Raw genomic sequence first — 18,794 nt, forward strand, 5'->3', positions numbered from 1 at the left:
TAAGTTTGATTTCTTGTCAACTTAAAAAGTTATATTCTTATAGATTTATATATATTGTGCAGCCTAGTGTTTACATATGGTTCACGTTATATATTTATTAATCATCTTATAACTTCCAACAAACTCTAATTGATATAACGATTTTGTAATTCAGTAAATTAAAAATACTCGTAAAGACATAGATTAATAGCTTACTAGTTAGAAATAGAATGAAAACATTAATCGATAGTGACTTGAAAAGATCTAGACTGAAATCGAACCAACCCGAAACCTAACTAAAATGACCCAAACCGAAACCGAGGTGGTAATGAATTGATCCGAACTGAAATGACATGAACCGAAATTACCCGAGTCAAAGTCTACCCGACTCAAAATTACCCAAAATTAACCTGAGTTTGACCCAACCAAACCCATTTAGAACCCGACATGGGAACACTTGGTCCATTTTTATCCGAACCGAACTTGATCCGACCCGAAATTGACTCGGATCCGACAACAATTAACCCGAAATTGACCCAAACTGAATAGACCTGATCCAAACCTGATTTGATCCCGAAAACTTTTGACCTGAACTTGAGCTGAACCGAATAGATCCAAACTGTCATGGGCCAACCCACAATCCATACGATAACCCGATTTAACACCTCTAATATTCAGTGCCAATATTAGTATGTTGAAGCCCTTAAAGTTGTGAGCAGGGAGTAATAGGTAGGCCTATAATTTATATGCATGGACACATTTTCATAACTTATTTGTCTCATTGGAAAGGCAATACACGACAAAAATTTCTATGTAACCGTTCACCGGTTAACCGAATTTTACAGATACGGTATAGAGCCGGAACGAATTGAATTACATACTAAGGTCCATAACTAAGAACGAATTGAATTAAATTCAATGGAACCAAACCAAACCAAACCCAATAATATGAGAATCTAAAACACAAGTAGACTGAATGTGTTCAAATGAGCACAACTATGTCACCTTTGAAAAACTCAATTTAACTTTTGATTGCCAAGAATGGATTATTCCCATGGAGGTATCTCTTTTATTTGTAAGAGATCAATTAAATAACACAGGTGTGATAGTCAACGCGTACCTTAAAACAGCTTAAGATGGTATGCGATTGCGATTGCGTTTGGTGCCACCAAGGATTCATTTTAAGGCGCCATATATAACCAATCAACAGGGCATTAGAACACTGATTGGATCCAATCATTATATACATTGATCAAACTAAATTTCTTGGGATTCTACGGCTGAAAATGCCCCTAACAATACCTTTACAAACATGAAAAAGACATATCTGGAAATTGCTTTAAATTTTGCCTGATTTAATCAAGCTTTGGTAAACCCTAAATTTGATCAGCTGAGTAATCTTAATCAATCAAGTGCATATCAGTTGTTGGGGTTTGTATTGTTCCCTTGGTGCTTTGCAGAAGTACATCATCATGGTTCCTAGTTGAATGGCTCCTGACAAATTCCTCAATTCTGGCCTTAAGCTCGTGATCAGGAATTAGCATGTCTGGAGAAAGCGGGGAACGGTTGAAAGGATCAGTCTGCAACAAAACACATGAATTCAGAAAGAGCACAATGCAGTCAATTACTTCAAAGAACCTACTCACGTAAAGCTAAAGAATAATTACACTGTCACTCAGTAGATGCCTCAAGATGACAGGCCGATCAAGGGTGACTTTTGAAGAAGGCAAAATAACCGGGTCCTTCATCAGCGTGTACTGCATCAAGAAAAATCATGTATCAGTAAAATCATGCCAAATTTGGTAATCACAAGTGTCAAGTACTCCCTCTTCTCCAGAATAAGTACACATTGTCCTAACACAAATCGTAAATAAGGATGACACAATTTTACTACAACGACCAAGTTTTATGTAATAGTTTAACTATTGGCTCATAAGTAACTAATTTAGGTAACCTAAAAATTAAGCTCATAAGTCCAACTATTTGTATTATATTTTAACTAATTTATATAAGAACTTAAATATTCATCTTATAATTGCAACTATTTGTAGTATACTTTAACTAATGTATATAAGAACTTAACTATTTAGCTTATAATTGCAACTATCTGTATCATATTCTAAATAGATAATAGCTTAACTATCTGGCTCATAAGTGCAAGCATTGTACTATATTTTAACTAATTTATATTTCCTCCGTTTTCTTCTACTTGAACCATTTGGGTTGGGCACAAACATTAAGAAAGGAAGTAAATATCAAGAATACTCATGTGATGGCAAACAAAATAGGTAGAAAAGGATGGGTATAATGGTAAATAAAAATAATGTACAAGGATAAAATGGGTATTTGGTGTGAACACACCAAAAAACATGCGAGTGCATTAGGAAAATGATGCAACTAATATACAACTTCCAAAAAAGGAAAATGGTGCAACTAAAAAATACGGAGGAAGTATGAAATTTTAACTATTCAGCTCACAAGTGCTTGCACTATTTTTATTGTATTATAACTATTTTGTTCTTAAATTACTTATGCTTCTATCAGCAGGTGGACCTATATGGTCTTATTATTTGAAAAAATAAAACTGATGAACTAATGGTGAAGCAATTAATAGATCAATTTAAATATTTGTATTTCACTGACAAGAAATGATCGTTTGAGAAATGAGATTATTAGGAAGAAAGTAGGGGTTGTACCGATTGAGTTTAAGATGATGGGAAATCGTTTAAGATGGTTTTGGCATGTAAGCAGAAGATCAAGTGATGCCCCGGTTAGGAGGCTAGAAGGATGGCAAAGTGATAGAATTGCAAGGGGTAGGGGAAGACCTAACAAAACTTGGAGGAAGGTGATTGAGTACGATATGAGCCTACTTGGGATTGAGGATATGGCGTTGGATAAGACAGAATGGAGGGAGAAAATATACGTTGATGACTTCATTTGACTTACATCTTCCTTTTTGACTTGTGCTTATTTTACTTATTTTATTTATTTTAAACTTTATCCCTTATCATATTTTTCTCTTATCTTACTTTCATTATTTCCACTTTCTAATGAAATGCACTTGTCTCATTGATTGTTTTAATGTTTTTTAGCTTGTTACACGAGCCATGTGTAAATTACACTATGTTTCTCATTCTTCTGATTATAAGATCCTTCTCATTGGATCCTAACCCTATTTTCCTTCCAGATCTTCTCAATCTTCACAATCAAAGAAGGAAATTAAAAAGAACCATTTTTCTATTTTCCTTCCGGATTTTCCCAACCAAAGAAGGATAATAAAAATTAAAAAAATAACAAAAAGAGGACAATACATACCTCTTCGGATAGGTTTCGTTCGATTCGACTTATTTTGTCTGAGCTTATCTGAACTTTATTTTTATCTTGACTTATATTATCTTATTTTATCTGAAAAGGAACTTATTTCATCTAAAATAAACTTGCTTGTGTGTGAAAATGTTTGAAAAATACTTATTTTTCTGAACATGTATTATTAACTTATCTGAAGTGAAATAAGTCAAAAAAGTCGAACCGAACCCAAATTTCATTGTTATCCAATGGAAAATAGATCCTTCCCTCTAAATTCTTCTATCCTAACACCTTCCTCTCACTTACACTGTGTTTGGACAGCAAGATAGAAGTGAAGGAAGGGGAGGGAGAAGGTGGAGCACCATTTTCCCTCCAAGTCTCTCCAATTTTAGAGGATTGATGTTTATTAAAGAGGGAGGGAAAGTGGATCCCTCTCCCTCCCCTTCCTTCCGCCAACCCCGTATCCAAACAATAGAACTTATTCCCCTCCCTCCTTCCCTCCCTTTCTCTCCATTTCCTCTTATCCAAACGAAGAATTAATATGTGACTTATATTTCAAGACGGAGGAGTAATTTTCTTTTATTTAATATCTTGTAAAAAAATCAAACATTACCTGAATTGGGTCCAAGAATTCATCAGGTATGTCACCAAGAGCATTCTCTGCGTCCATGGCTTCAGCAGCCGCAGCTTTAGCTTTTACACCAAGTTCGACAAACTCTTGTATAATTCTTCCATCTTCTCCTATCCGTATAAGAACGTCAGCTGCAGCGCCAAACAACTGGAAAAAGAGGGATAGAAAATGCATATCAGCTTTTTGAAAAGACTTAGAAGTGCACCATCATTAAAACTAAAGAAACAAAATAATTCTTTAAATCGCACCTGTTCATTGTAAGACCGCCCATCCCTTGAAATTGCAGCAGGGAAAACATTTCCCACATCTCCCTTTGCCAGATGAACATAGATGTTGACAATCTAGACAAGAAAATTCAAGCAGGAATCATGGACAATTTTTCCATGTGGAATTAGCGACTTCCTCGTCCCATTAGTTTATAAAAAATTCAAATTTAGCACTCCCTAATTATGGTTGATAGTTCTAATCACGTCGAAGATATTCCAAAAGTAATACATACACGTTTCTTATTCTTATCATACTTCGAAAGTATTGCCAACTTATGGGACAGAGGAAATATTTACTTAATTGCCAAATCAAATGATTTTTTTTAACATTTTCCAGAACAAAGTGAGAAGCATTTCCCGCGATGGTAAGACATTGAACAGTAACTGATTCAATAGTGTTTCTATAAGTTAAATGATCTAGTACAGCAAGGAACTAACAAATATGACAAGACCAGGCAACAATTACAAGAGTAGGTTTTTTAAAATAAATTATAAAAAAACAACAAAAGAAAAGCCAATTTGGAAAAGATTTTACACAAGTTTAACCATTTCATTAAAGTAATGGCACGAAAATGACTACAAGCTAGCAGCATAACCCTGTTGTATCTCCAACTAAAAATATATGACACAGGTCCCGGGCCAGGATGGATGAGATTTAACAAAATTTTCCGGTGCTACGGCAGGAAGGATGTGACTAGGTCCAAAGGAAGTACTGAAGTAAACTCGGGATCTGTTTGAATAACAACTTCTGCTTCTCAAAAGGAGTTCTATATAAATTGTTTCTAGAGAAACATAATTGTTCGACCCAAAATTTTAGAAGTGTTTTTAAGAATTCAGAAACACAGTTGGCCCATTATACATTTTTATATTTAAACTCCTTGGTCGAATATTCACTATAATCTCTATTCAATAAAGGAAGTGCAATTAAGCTTATAGCCACAAAGTTAACGGGCTTTTCTCTGGCAAGCGAAAAAACTTTAGGGATTTGGCTTATAGGCTTGTTGAGTCAGGTAGCAAGGTTCAGCGAATCGGGTTGCGTTGCACATGCCTTTCAGAAATATATGTATCCAGTTCGTGGAAATCGAACCCGAGAACAAAGTCTCAGTATTGTAGAAAAGAGGACATGGAAATCCTCAACTTGAATATGATTCACAATATAACTGCGAAAATGAACATTGTCTAAAAATAACAGGCATATTTCCTTTGTTTCACTAAATTTTCAAATGTGATCATACAATAAGTAAAAGTACGTTTTATGAAGATAGAGAGGAGGGAGAGAGAAAGAGTGGGCCAAGTATGAAAAAGTACATGAGATAAGTTGTAAAAATTACCAAAAGGGACGTTTTGCAATTTTTTTAAACATCCCAAAGTAGTAAGTGTTGCAATTTTACTGGAATGGAGGAAATATTATGTACTATTTAGGAGATGTCCAGAAAAATTGTCACTTTTCTAAAGAAATACTCCTTCCGTCCTCCACAGTTGTTATACTGATCTTTAGGAAGGAAAAAAAAACCTAAGGAAATGTCATTAATTATGAAATTTCCACCATTTTCTTCGATTCTAACCAAAAATCATTTCGTTTTGTGGCATATAAATGCTTTAGTTTATTTTATTAAAAACATGAAATAAGTTAGAACAAGTTATAATGGGAAAAATGATACTATATAGGAAGCGACTGTAGTAACTAGTAAATTATAATTGGATTCCACAAGAAACCCCAATTTTAAATATATGTAGGATGGGATGCCACAACTATAAAATTTATTTATGGGTTGACAAACATTGCAAAGTCTCACCAATGTTACAAGTTACTTCTTTTTCCATGGTAAGGTTGCTGTTGGTGGCCAACCCTTGCAGGCTCAACCAACAGGTGCCCCACTCTAACTCCTAACCTTCCACCTCCACCCCACCCCAACCATCAGTACCCCCCCCCCCCTTTTCTACTACAAGGGTAAGAAACAAGTCAACCATTGTGCGCGGGAGACAGAAAGGCTTACCACTAAGGCATGCCTTAACTCACATTACGAGTTACAAGTAGGGTGTTCATTGTAAGTTATACCACTTTAGGACATACTTAAGCATGTCTCATCCTGTAAATAACTAACCTAATCTGAACGGATCAAATATATAATAGAAAATGATTGGATGGCCATAAAGTTCAGATTCCCAGAACCCCTTAGGACCAAATGAGACAGGAAAAAGACTGACCTGTTTAAGCAGATGTTTTGGACGGAACTCGTACTTCTCAGGATCCTTCAAGCTCAACGATTTCCTTTGTGGACCCACTAATTGTAGCAAAAAGTAATTAAGCATGCTGGCAACTCTTTCAACCTGTATGCAAAAAGTATTTCATTGAACAGGGAAGAAAATATTTTACTACTAACAATATTGTGGCTTAAAATTGTAGAGAGACATGAATGCAGATGATTGGAATAAAAAGATAATGGTACCATTTCCGGAAGAAGCAAAGGCGCAGTAATCTGTTCTGAAGTGAAAGCCAGCAGACTAACATCTTCATTTGCCAATTTCATATCAAGTCTAATTATCTGAAGCACCAATCATCTATATTTGGTCAGGTAGCTGATATTTTGTACCATAATAAGGGGGAGAGGAAGAATTTAGAAAGAGTTTAAGCAATACAAATGAAACTAACATTCTCTTGAGAATGGAAAGTCCGAGTTCTCTCCTGCCTCTCTTGAGCGGGTCTTTGTTCCCATTCAGCAGTATTGGACATCTCAGCTTCTAGCGTTTTGAGTTCAAGGATTTTATTAAGGCTTTCATCAAGGAGGTAGATGCTGTCGTTAATCAGGAAATTTAAGAAATTTAGGTAGACGCCCTTTTCTTCTTCCTTTGCAATCTGGATGAAACATTCATTAGTGATTATGCTAGGAAAAGGTCAAAGAAGACAACTGATGTCTTGTATAATTGAGAGACTGTATGAGTGTATGTACCAGTCTCCAAACATTGCGATGACTAGGAACCTGCCAAAGATATTCCAAAAGCTCTGCAATATTGTGACGAATATTAAATTTATCATAGAACTGCATGAAAAACAAACAAAAAGGCTTTGTCAGAGCTTTCTTTACATAATCGAAGAATTATTAACTTCAGTAAAACTATTAAACCAGGGAATCTAAGAATCTAAGAAACTATATCCCTGCCAAATCAAGATACTCAGTGTGACAGGAAAAGAACAGTGATTTAGATAGGTGCAGGAGAGCCGACATGTTTCCAATTCCGTGAATTTATAAGAAATGATATTGAGAATTGCTTGTGAGAGGAGCACTTGAAACACGTCAGTCTTTCAGTCTTTCCTTGAAGGACATGGACTAAGCATGACGTAAGCTCTCCCCTTAGATCAATTAGTTGTTATATAGGAACAATGAACAGTGTGTCTACATAAATACAAAATGTTCACTTAGTACGAATAAAATTTTATTTACCCCCAAAAACCGACTCTGTTTTTTAGCACTGTTAGCGGTATTTACCTACCCATATCATTTTTGAACCCAGAAAATGATGCAGCACTGACAATTTCAGATTATTACCCAATTTTGTGATCAGGAAAAACAAATTCTCTAGCAAATACAGAGTGCTATACATCTAAACTGGTCAACGCTGACTTCCCAGCATTGAAAATTCCGAAGCAGCATGGACAGTAGATGCCTACTCAGGAAAACTCAAATTTGTAAGTTTAGGGTCAACAACCACATCAACAACACCAAAGCCTTAATTCCATAAGATGAGGTCAACTTCACCTACCAAGATGTCCCCCCTAAGTCACTCACATAAATCCTTCTCCTCCACTCACTTCTAACCAATGCATAGGAGAGAGTGGAGATCCTGTGCTATCTTAACCTTTTTTATCCCTTCAATCCACATCATCCTTGGTCTACCTCGAAATTACAATTGAGAAGTATATGGCCTATGAAAATGCACTGACACACTAGCAGAAATCATTTGGGCTCTTGCCGCCACCATATTACTTTGTAACTGGACAGGTTGCTGCCACCAACAAGGCCACGACCACAAGTTGTACTCACCAGTGAGTGTCAGAATGAGATCCATCACCACCGGCAGCATATATCAACGTCAAACCATTCCCTAGAATTATTCATAATAAAAAAAAAAAGTTATCCTACTCTGTATCTTACGTCTCCTGGGAAAGGAAGGAGAGGGAAAGTAGAGGGGGAAGGCAAAGCTCCTTTATCCCTCCAAATATCCCCAATTTTGGAGGGGAAATGGATTCCTTTCTCTCCCTCCCCTTCCTTCCCTAACCCCTTATCTAAACAAGGGACTTGTTCCCTTCCCTCCCTTTTTTCCCATTTCCTCTTATCCAAAGGAAATGCAAGATTTTTTTTTCTAGATCCTAATAATGCTATTATCATTGAAATTGTCATCCTTTTCCGGGCATAAACAAACTCATCAGATAACCATTTCGCATGCCCAACCACTCGCTTGCCTGCACATGTGACATGCGTCCGAGCAAACACAAACGGGTACAAAAACACCCAAACAGACCCACACGTTTACACCTTGGCAGATAACCACACCACATATGGGTCATTCTCAGCACAATAGCATATGAAGTTCCTGCAGATACCAACCTATCCAAGAATAGAAAAATAAAGCCCCGTAGAAGTTATTGAAGTAAAATGTGGGCATGCCAAGCAGATTCGCCGACTTTGACTTCTAGGCTTGAAGAGTTGAAGCCTTAAAATATCTTTCTAATCATCTCACAGCCCCCCCCCCCCCCCCCCTCCCTTCACCCTCTCCCTTCTCTTTGTGCTTCTATATTCCTCTGTGATTTCATCTTGATGGTTGCACACATGCATACAGTTATTTGTTTGCATTGGTGACGCTCAATATTAGATGGAAGATAATTGCAAAGAGTAATGTTTAAAATAACCACACAGATAGGACTCAAAACTAGCAAGCAATCACCTGTGTATGAGATCCCGTGAATTCAATGTCAACGTACAGCTTTAGAAGATTCTTGACAAGATATTGCAAAGACAATTGATGTCCTTCAAATAGATTAGCTGTTGCAGAAGAGCCACTACAAATGTAGGAGACACATTGATAAGAATGATAATTGATAAAGAATGTTAAATGATGGAAACATAACATGTAGAGCTGAGAATAAACAACAAAATCTAAAAAGGCTCCAATAGTACCTCCTACGAGGCATCCAACCATTCAGCACTTCGACCATTTTTGCTCTTAAATAAGGATTTCTAATATATTCGGGGCTAGCCATAAACATGATGATAAAGTTCATGAAATCATCCTGGAAAGAACCCAACAGAAAATAATAGATAAGGTAAAGAGACAAAGGCATCATTAAGTATAGAGTTCCACCCAATCCTTACCAAAATGACCCCATCCAAAGCTTTTGGGATTCGAGATGCAAATATCAGCAATTCCATTGTATCCTCCACAAAATGTTCTGGCATACAAGCAAATTCCATAGGACAAGGAGATGGCAGAGGCAGTTTGAAACCACCAACTAGGCCAACCAACCAGACCACCTCTAACCGGCAAAATGATAAAGCGCGCTGAATAAGCCCCCCGTCCTGTACAGCAATTACTTCAGTAAGTATGAAACTGAAAGTGAAATAAAACATAACACAGATTTTTCCGAGAAGTATAAACGGTTATATAATGATTCCGCCATAATTCAGATCAGGCAACGAGTAAATGGGAATATCAGTCACAGCTTAGTTAAAAAACTAGCAGTACTTGCTTGTCAAAAAAAAAAACAAAAAAAAACTAGCAATGCAGAAGATGTAGATGCATAAGAAAGTTGTTTAAGAATCATCAACGTAAAACCACCCTTAGAGGTATAAGTTATAACATCACGTTAACAGACTACAAAGTGGCAAACTACAATTCGCTCCAACCAATAATAGCATAAACTGGCAAGCAACTCCACTTCTCTAGGGCAACCATTTATCTGTGCTATCCCCCAAACCAACCTAGCTCATTAGGGCCCTTAGTTTTAAAAGGAGCAAGGCGAAGGCGGGCGCCTTTTGTACACAAGGCGCATAATTGTTTTAATTTTATGTGGTATTTATTTTCTGAAAAAAAAAAAATCAAAATAGTATTACTTGTTGTCACAAAGCGGTATTATAGTAGTTATAGTAAAATTAAAAACCAAACAAAAGGGGACTAAGCAAAGGTTCTAGCAAATTTTTGGCCACTAGCTATTCATTTAGATTCTCAAAAGAAGTGTGTTATACTACCACATCTTACATAAAACAGTTACAATAAAATAGAGAAACAAGGAGTTCACATGACTAGTAGCTGAAAGAGGCAAGGAAAAAGATGGAAATTTTCGGGGTTTTCTCTCTCCTCTTTCTAATATAATAAATTCAAACTGTAAGGGAGTCATTAAAGTTACGTGAATTTGGCCTTTATTTAAAAAAAATATCACGAAGTACTTAATAATTGGAGCCTTATACCATAACGCGCAAGGCGCTGCGCCTCGAGCCTGGGAAAAGGCACAAAGGTGCGCGCCTTTTGGAGGGTGCTTGAGCGCGTCATGGCTAGGCGCCAAGACATGCGCCTTGAGCCTAGGCGCCAGGACCTGCGTCTTGAGCTTAGGCGCGTTTAAGGCGCGCGTTTTAAAACTAAGCTAGGGCCTATATCACTTAGAGCCATGTAGCCAACACTCTCTCCTCTAATAATATGCAGCTTATTCCAAAATGTTTTGTACGCTAACCACACCGATGGAGAAAATGAGAGATTGAGAGGAGAGAGGCATACCCTAAGTATTTGTGCCTCATAACAAAACTTTTCTTGTGTATATGATTCAATCTCTTTTTCAAGACGAGTTATATCCATCTCCAACTGACGATTTGGAGCTTGCTCTTGCATGGCCTTAAAGGTAGCCAGGGAATCTTCCGATCTTGAGATATCCTACAAGAGTAGCAACCAAAATGAACTCCACAAGCACGACGAAAAGAGAATCAAAGAAAATAAATGTAGAATAATCTTTAATCATCCATTGAGTAAATCATTATGCTTGAAGCTATTAACATTGAAGCTGATGAACAATTAATTTAACCTATCAATCACCATCCCATTCACTTTTACCTGAACTAGATGCTTGAAATCTGAAAATGCCTTTAATAACCCCAAGTTAAGAACCCTTGCTGTCATAAAGAAGCATTCACATATGAAGGGATATTTAACTTTATCACCACTTCTTGACACTGATTGCACATTCTCAATAGGAGGACCACCAGAACCAGTGGCTTCCAAAGATGTCAACGAGCGGTTATCTGTAACACTACTTTCGGTAGAACGTTCTACTCTTCCGTTATTAAGCTCAGAAATATAAGCCGTAACTTCTTCTGATGAAGCATGCAGTGCGGTTAATCCTCTGTAAATGGTTAGTTCAAAAACTATTAGATCGAGATAAATTCAAGAAAAAAACAGTTTAGAACTTCACACACTGATGGTTCTCACCTTAAAGCCAAACGATTGCTGTAAAATACATAGTTAGGATCGATTTTATCCCGTTTCATGAGATTAGCATCTAAAAATGGCTCACAAAGCCTGAGCATAACAGCACTGAGATTGACAAACATGCCAGAGCTAGCACAGGTCAATGGATCAATCTGCATCCAGATTCATAACAAATTGTCAGAGTAAGCCCTAGAGGGTGAGATTATTAACAAAAGTCCTTGATACACCCTAAGAGGAAAAGCCAACACACGATGCACAAATAAGCAATGATGGAAAGTAACCAGATTTCACAAGCATAACTGCTCCTGCTATTATAATATCTAAATACAATCAATTGAAGATTACAGATGGTGATTACCTGCAAATGTGCCCTCGAGGAATTGCTATTGATTACTGCTGCTAAAAATTCTAAAATATTTTCTCGAGTATCTGGTTTTTTCAGAAGACAAAGAAGAACCTCATGCAGACCATCATACAAATTATTCATCACGGTCTTTATGGTAGTGAATGACGATAGTAGATCAGCTTGACGACGAGATGATGATTCAGAGAAGCACTGCTGACTAATTAAACAAAGCAAAAACAATGTATTCAGCAGTATTCCAGTTTAAGCAGCAAAGCAACCAAGCACAAAATGAAATTCTGCAATAAATGCAGCCTCCTGTGAAATATGTGGCAGGCAGAATTTAGAAACATATTAAAGCAGTATAATATCCTTGATCAACAAGAATCCATGAACTCTACATGTTGAGCTTATAGCTTCCCTCCTTGTAGCTTTCTGGAAAATAACATAACTGGAAATTAAAATGATAGAGAGAACTAGGATCACATCCTGAGAAAGCATGAATTTCTTTATATCCCCAACTTAACTAAAAGATTCAAACTATACCAAGTACCACTAAACGGCTATTTCGATAAGTCCTAAGCATACTGGAAAAACCTTGCGCTGTGGCGGTAAAACTAAAGTTGGGTCATGTTCTTAAGGAATTTTCATCCTTTTCCAACCAAAATAATCACCCTTGAAACAACATTTACTGAAGAAATACTGCACTTCTAACTCGTGTGATGTCTATAGGCTCATAAAAGATATCTACCACATTATCATCCAAAAAGGATAATGGTGTCAACTGTCAAGTATTGTCAAATCGCTGGAGGACAACAAGAAGAAGAGCAAGCAGCTGTCTAGCACTTATCATTGATCTGAAATTCTGAACCTATGGAAGCATCGATAACTAGGTGGAAGTACATCAGCATAGGGTGTAAAAGGCTCCCACCAACGAGTATTATGAAAGAAGGGTTGAAGGGGGTCAGAATTTTACAAATTATACAATCGTGGAGCCAGTAAAAAAAAAAATTGGGGGGGAGGGGGTTCTTGAAGATCCCCTTTTCCTGCACTTGGATACATAAATTGTTTTTAACATTGAACATTTGAACTTTACCTACAATGTGTGTGTTTGTATGTGTGTGAATACATACACACTGTACTACACAAAGTTTATCAATAATATTCCAAAAAATAAGTTGCTACTAGTCCATCACGAAGCCACGAATTGACAAATGTTATATCACACACTATGTTTTCCAGCAGCACAAGATTTCATTAAATGATAGAATGTGAAACATATATTAAAAAATTATGTATCAAAGTGCAGGACAAGGTCGGACATACCAGCACAGCACAGGGGCGAAGCCAGGAATTTCGGATTGGGAAAGCCGACTTTTACTATAATTCTTTTTAGAGAAAAATTACCGCTCATAGAAATTAAATACTATTTCTAAAATTAAAAAATATTTTAAAAAAAAACTAAATCTAATGTTAAACTGAATAATCCCAGTAAATTTATAAAAATCGAGTGAAAAAATACATCATAAAATGTAGGTCGACAGGAGATGAATACTTTTTCTTGGAGACAAAAAAAAAGGGACGGGACAAGGGGGTTGGGGGGGGGGGGGGGGGGATTCGCTATAAAAAAAGGGAAAGAAAAAAGGAACACTAATCTACTACAGCCTTAGAAAAAAAATCAATTTTACAGAGATATCAAGGATCGAACCTCTTAGCAAGAAGTGCATTCAAGATTTCAAGTAGTTATTAGGATTTTTTTCATATTTACCACCTTTTAAGTTCCAGGTTTTGTATTTACCAACTTATAAAATGTAATTTCGTATTTACCGCCATAATTTTATTAAACATTTGTATTCACCACTTTTTAACGGATTCCATCCAATTTTCCGTACATGTAAACCCTAATTAACCAATTTTTTTTATTTTCCTCCTCTTTCATTAGGTTTCCAATTAAGAACGGTAGGTAAATAGGGCCACATTGAAATTCTGAGACTTAAAGGTGGTAAATATCAAAATATCCTAGTTCTTACAACCTCCTAACCATCTGAGACAACTTGACATTAGTGATATTATGTTGCAGACACCGTATTTATTCTATTATTTTAGAAGGACCAGCTTGAATTTACTAATTTGCGAAAATGGGCTCGAGGCCGGACCACCACCAAGAGGACGGGCATATACTAGAAAGACCACAAGGAATGACATCCATGTTCAGAAGAAGAGTAAGGCACACAATCAACAAACTCTCTACGCCAAAAGGGCACTAAGAAAAATGCGATAGATGGAAGTAAAAAGATTTTAGCCCTTTCCAGATTCTCAAAATATCACCAGCAGCACAAAGCTCTCACCAGAACACACCTTGACCTTCCAATCCCAATAGTAAATAGGTCTGTCATGGTCAAGAAAATTTTCATTATAGAGACAGCCCAAATAGGAACAGATATGAAGGAGGACAAGGAGGACTGCAAAGAGAATCAATATAGGATAATAGCATGTCAATCACACTTTACATCGCTAAGAAGAAATCCTGGGAAGAAATATAGTAGCACCAAAGGGTCCAAGGAATACCAGATATTACTATATCCCATTCTGGCTGAATAAATTCCTTTGACAAGAACAACTTCCTCCACTCTAGTACCAAAGGCACTTCACAAATTTAGTGGGATTCTGGTCCTTATAGACACCAATCCATACAAATAGACTTTCACTCTAATCTTCAAGTATGTAACATCACTCAAAATGAAGTTCGCCGAAGTACTCCTCCACACTCTATCTTATCCTATTAAAATGTGAAACGTAGAGATGGTTATGCACGAAGTTTCCACTCTACTCTAAGGAGAAATAGGGATGACAATGGGCCCAGGATCCAACACTACCCTACCAGACTGATGAGAATACAGCAAGCTAGCAATAACAAGGATAGATAACCTAGATTGATTGTACAAAGGCTATGCCACCAAGAACAATTACTAGAACAACGATTAAATAACTTGATTAAAGAACAAATCACCCTCGAGTTTATAATTCCCAAAACACACAAACACACACAAGAATATGTTTTTAAGAAACTCAAACTTTTGTATTCAATATAATAATCTCTGAATAAAGTTTAAAGCCAAAGCTTTTCACAGGCCAAAATAATAGAACTAAAACAATCCTAAAAAATAATTTAAAAGATAAAAATCTGACTACACGGAAATTATTGTAAATAAAATCCTACTGATAATCTATCTTAACAAAAACTTATCTTCCTAACACTAATCTGATTAACTAAAGACGAAAATCAACTTTAAAGTAAATAATTGAGCTGCTTCGTTCCATCTCGCAAGTCACACAGCATTCTATCAATTTGTTGCAGTACTTAATCCACTAAATAAAGAACATGAGCAACCATAATTTCAACACACCAAATAACTTGACGAGCTAACCGTACAAATAATTTGACAAGTTAACCGTACGAAAAACGTCTGTTGCTACTTTAATTTGTAAACTTAACCATAAACAATAAATATACAGATCAATAAATTTGATAATTTTGAGAATACAGAATGCATTCTCATCACGAACCCTACCCTAACCCTATCGAAACCTACCCTAACCATATCGAAACCTACCCTAGTTTAAGGGTATGGTTTTAGTTTTTAAGACACTGTTGGTTAAGGTAGGATATGCATGGGTTCTGACCCAAAGTTTTTAGACCCATACCCTACCCATGGACCTACTAAGCTTATTCACATAAAACAAAATTACTTCAGGTTTTAAAAAATATATAAAAAATCTACACAGTACTCATTTACACTAGCAAACTGTCACCACTTTACTCAAATCAGACTTTCATACTTAGATCATAGCCTATAGACCTATTCATTGAGTTACTTTGATCAGATCAATCACTTGCTGCCCTTAATTTCTCACCACCTAGTCGCACTCACGAGTTAATAACTACAGACTAGAATGTTTTGTATGCTTACTAGCTCTCTTGACTGTGTTACCATGTTAACGTATCTTGGTTATGTCTGAGCTTTTTTGCGCATTACATACATGAAGAAATATAGGCGATAAATATTTTGACAAAGCAAGAAGATCAAAGGACCCATTTCAGAACGTAGCGGCCTGCTCATAACCTATTAGACCCTATGGATCTGGGTTTCAGACCATATCGAACCAGGTAGAGTATGGATATTCACCAAAAAAATTACGGTCCACGAACAAATATTACTGGAACCTACCCAGACCCTACCCATTACCATCCCTACCGAGAACCCAGTCACAGTAGTTACCCATCTAGAGGGGAAAAGGTTGGAATTAATCCCCTAAAAGTTGGACAAGGATGTTAGGATCCAACGACACCACTACCTTTGAACAATCAACTTGACTGAAAAAAGGTTGTCAGTTACTCCCTATGGCCTATATCCCCATCAAGTGAGATTCATCATGTTTAAAAATCGTACACCAGTTAGAGAGATGTTGATACACCTAATTGCACCTGATTATCAGGTTTGCAAAAACTTGAACTGTACATGAAGCAAAGTAGCCCAGTTATTAAATTTTCACAGTAAATCTTAATATGACCTAAACCGAAATAACAAGAGACAAATATGACCTTAACGTAAGTAACAAGAATCTAAAAGGTCTATAACTGAATAATTCCATCAACACTTGCCTCGTGAACCAACTTAACCAGAACAAAACATCTCATTGGCCTAGTTTAGATGTCCTCTTTTGCTTGTCTGATTTGGGTTGAAGGCTAACTTCACACACGGATATCAAATAAGTACAACAAAATCAATGTTTCCATCTATTTTGGGGTTTAGCATATTAATCAGGGCCTTAATTTTGTGATGATGTATTACAATACAAAGAACAATATAGAAAAAGAAAATCATAGCTTATCGAACCCCGCCACTTATCACAGTACTTATTTTTTTAACAGATATCACAGTACTTTAAACAATACATCATCATCAAACACTAAAATCATCGAATATAACATCGAACAAGTTCGGATAACATCATTAAGCACATAACATACAGCACTGCAGACTTTAGCATCAAGCAGAACAAAATGATAAACTAAGATAACTCACCCAACATCAGGATGGCTCTTAAAAAGAGCAATATCGGGTAGTGCACTGATATGAAAGAAAGGACCCAAAATGCTAGCAACCTCCATAGCACGACCGTTCGAAAATGACCCTGGTGGCATCCACCATTTATGAATAACTAAAGACTTTGCCCCAGCTGGGAAACCAACCAGATATAACAAAGCCCTCATCGGCTGCTGAAAATTTCCCAAAGCCGATTCCCTTACCACTTTTTCCCTCAAGTTATCATACAAATAAGTAAAAATCGGGTCTAAACTATCAAAATCCCCCTCCCCAAAGAATTCATCCAAAAACCCTGGTGGGCTAGTAATCCCACCATTACTTCCAGATCCTCCAAAGCTATCAATAACGGCGCCACCAACATCCGAATAAATCAAAGGCAACAATGACGACAGTTTCTTCCCCATCGGATTAGCATTGTCACTAAAAGGAGCTTCATCTACACCAGGAAACATATCAGGGTTACCTAAGTGAATCCTACAATACGATACCGCCAATTTCTTGGCTTGATTACATACTGACTCCATCTCAGACCTCAAATCCTTATCTTTCATGCTCATAATCTTCTTCCCTTCTTCATAAGCACGCCTATAACATCCAACTAAATAAGTAAAAGGTGATTCGGCATTCGGGAAATCATTTGAAAGCCGGTCAATCAAAACCCTTTCCATCAAATCCCTACATAACAGCAATTCCTTGCCCTCGCTGAGAACTTCAGCAGCAGTTAATTCCAGGTAAACTACACGGGAATCCAATTCCATTGAATCTACGAGAGACACAAGAAATATTTTCCGCAGAATTATGTCCTCGACTTCTGCTGGCGATCTTTGGGGCTTCTTGGTCGCCATGATTGCCTTGGAAATTGAAAATTGAGTAATGTTAGTGCAAATTTATACCAGTAAAGGATGAGTTTTGTTAATAATTAGGGATTTGATTAAGGAAAGGAGGGAAATTGGGGGGAAATCATGAGAGTTTGACTGAATTTGATGATTGTGATGTGGGAAAATTAGGGATTTGGGAAATTATTTGGTTGAAGATAGGTAACGAGAACGCGCAGGAAGAACGATCGAGTATAAGAAGAGTGATGAAAAAAAGATAGATATAAGTTGGGAGCTTGGGACACAAAAAAAGTATGTGTAGTAGAATGGGGATATATGTAGTTGCCCAGGAAATTCACAGTAGAAGTTACTCCGTATTAGGATTTAGGAGACTCTTAAATAGAAGTTATGGAAAAGTTAGACTCTGTTTTGTTTCCCTTCAAAATATATATACTTCTTTCGTCTTAAAATTATAGTCCTATTAGATTTTGACCCGTGCGATGCACAGATTCTATTAAATTGTTATTGTTTAAATAGAATTCCTATATATATACCAACTTTATATATTAGGTTAGATTAGTTTTTATATTTTGCATTGATTATTATTTTAGATTTATTTTTTAATTACGAGAGTATTTGTTTTTGGATGAAATTGTATATGCGTAATATTAATAATTAATTAATAAAAATATCTACGTGACAATTAATTATTTATCTATGTGGCACTCGATTTTTTTAATTCAAAATTAATTTTAAAATCTTATTTTTCATTGACCGAAACCATTAGATTTCCTACGCGGCGCTCTAATATTGGATTAATGTTTGATTTTAAATTATTTTTTATTTATTTTATTTTAAATTAGTGTTTGATTT

The 18,794-nt window shown here is 36.4% G+C and overlaps 1 protein-coding gene across 1 annotated transcript; it reads right to left on the bottom strand.

Moving 5' to 3' along the window:
* Positions 1 to 1,154: 1,154 nt before the first annotated feature.
* LOC110799797 (probable ubiquitin conjugation factor E4) lies at positions 1,155 to 18,281 on the bottom strand. The gene is made up of 16 exons (XM_022005068.2): positions 17,086 to 18,281; positions 12,014 to 12,218; positions 11,656 to 11,807; positions 11,281 to 11,569; positions 10,951 to 11,103; positions 9,555 to 9,758; positions 9,360 to 9,472; positions 9,127 to 9,241; positions 7,134 to 7,223; positions 6,836 to 7,039; positions 6,633 to 6,728; positions 6,391 to 6,513; positions 4,165 to 4,257; positions 3,899 to 4,063; positions 1,647 to 1,736; positions 1,155 to 1,559 (listed from the first exon to the last, which is right to left on the bottom strand). Exons 1-16 carry the CDS (start codon positions 17,949 to 17,951, stop codon positions 1,380 to 1,382), a joined length of 3,138 nt encoding a protein of 1,045 aa, XP_021860760.1. The 5' UTR covers positions 17,952 to 18,281; the 3' UTR covers positions 1,155 to 1,379.
* Between the last annotated feature and the right edge of the window lie 513 nt (positions 18,282 to 18,794).

The sequence above is a fragment of the Spinacia oleracea genome, chromosome 2, assembly GCF_020520425.1.
Source record: "Spinacia oleracea cultivar Varoflay chromosome 2, BTI_SOV_V1, whole genome shotgun sequence".
Classification (NCBI taxonomy): Eukaryota; Viridiplantae; Streptophyta; class Magnoliopsida; order Caryophyllales; family Amaranthaceae; genus Spinacia; species Spinacia oleracea.

Excerpts from the sequence above, each read along its gene's own strand:
- LOC110799797 (XM_022005068.2), bottom strand. The coding sequence starts at position 17,951 with ATGGCGACCAAGAAGCCCCAAAGATCGCCAGCAGAAGTCGAGGACATA. Across the intron at positions 6,514-6,632 it reads CTTTGCTTCTTCCGGAAATG|GTTGAAAGAGTTGCCAGCAT; the intron begins GTACCATTATCT and ends TTTTGCATACAG. Across the intron at positions 4,258-6,390 it reads CAAAACATCTGCTTAAACAG|ATTGTCAACATCTATGTTCA; the intron begins GTCAGTCTTTTT and ends TTTCTTGTCTAG.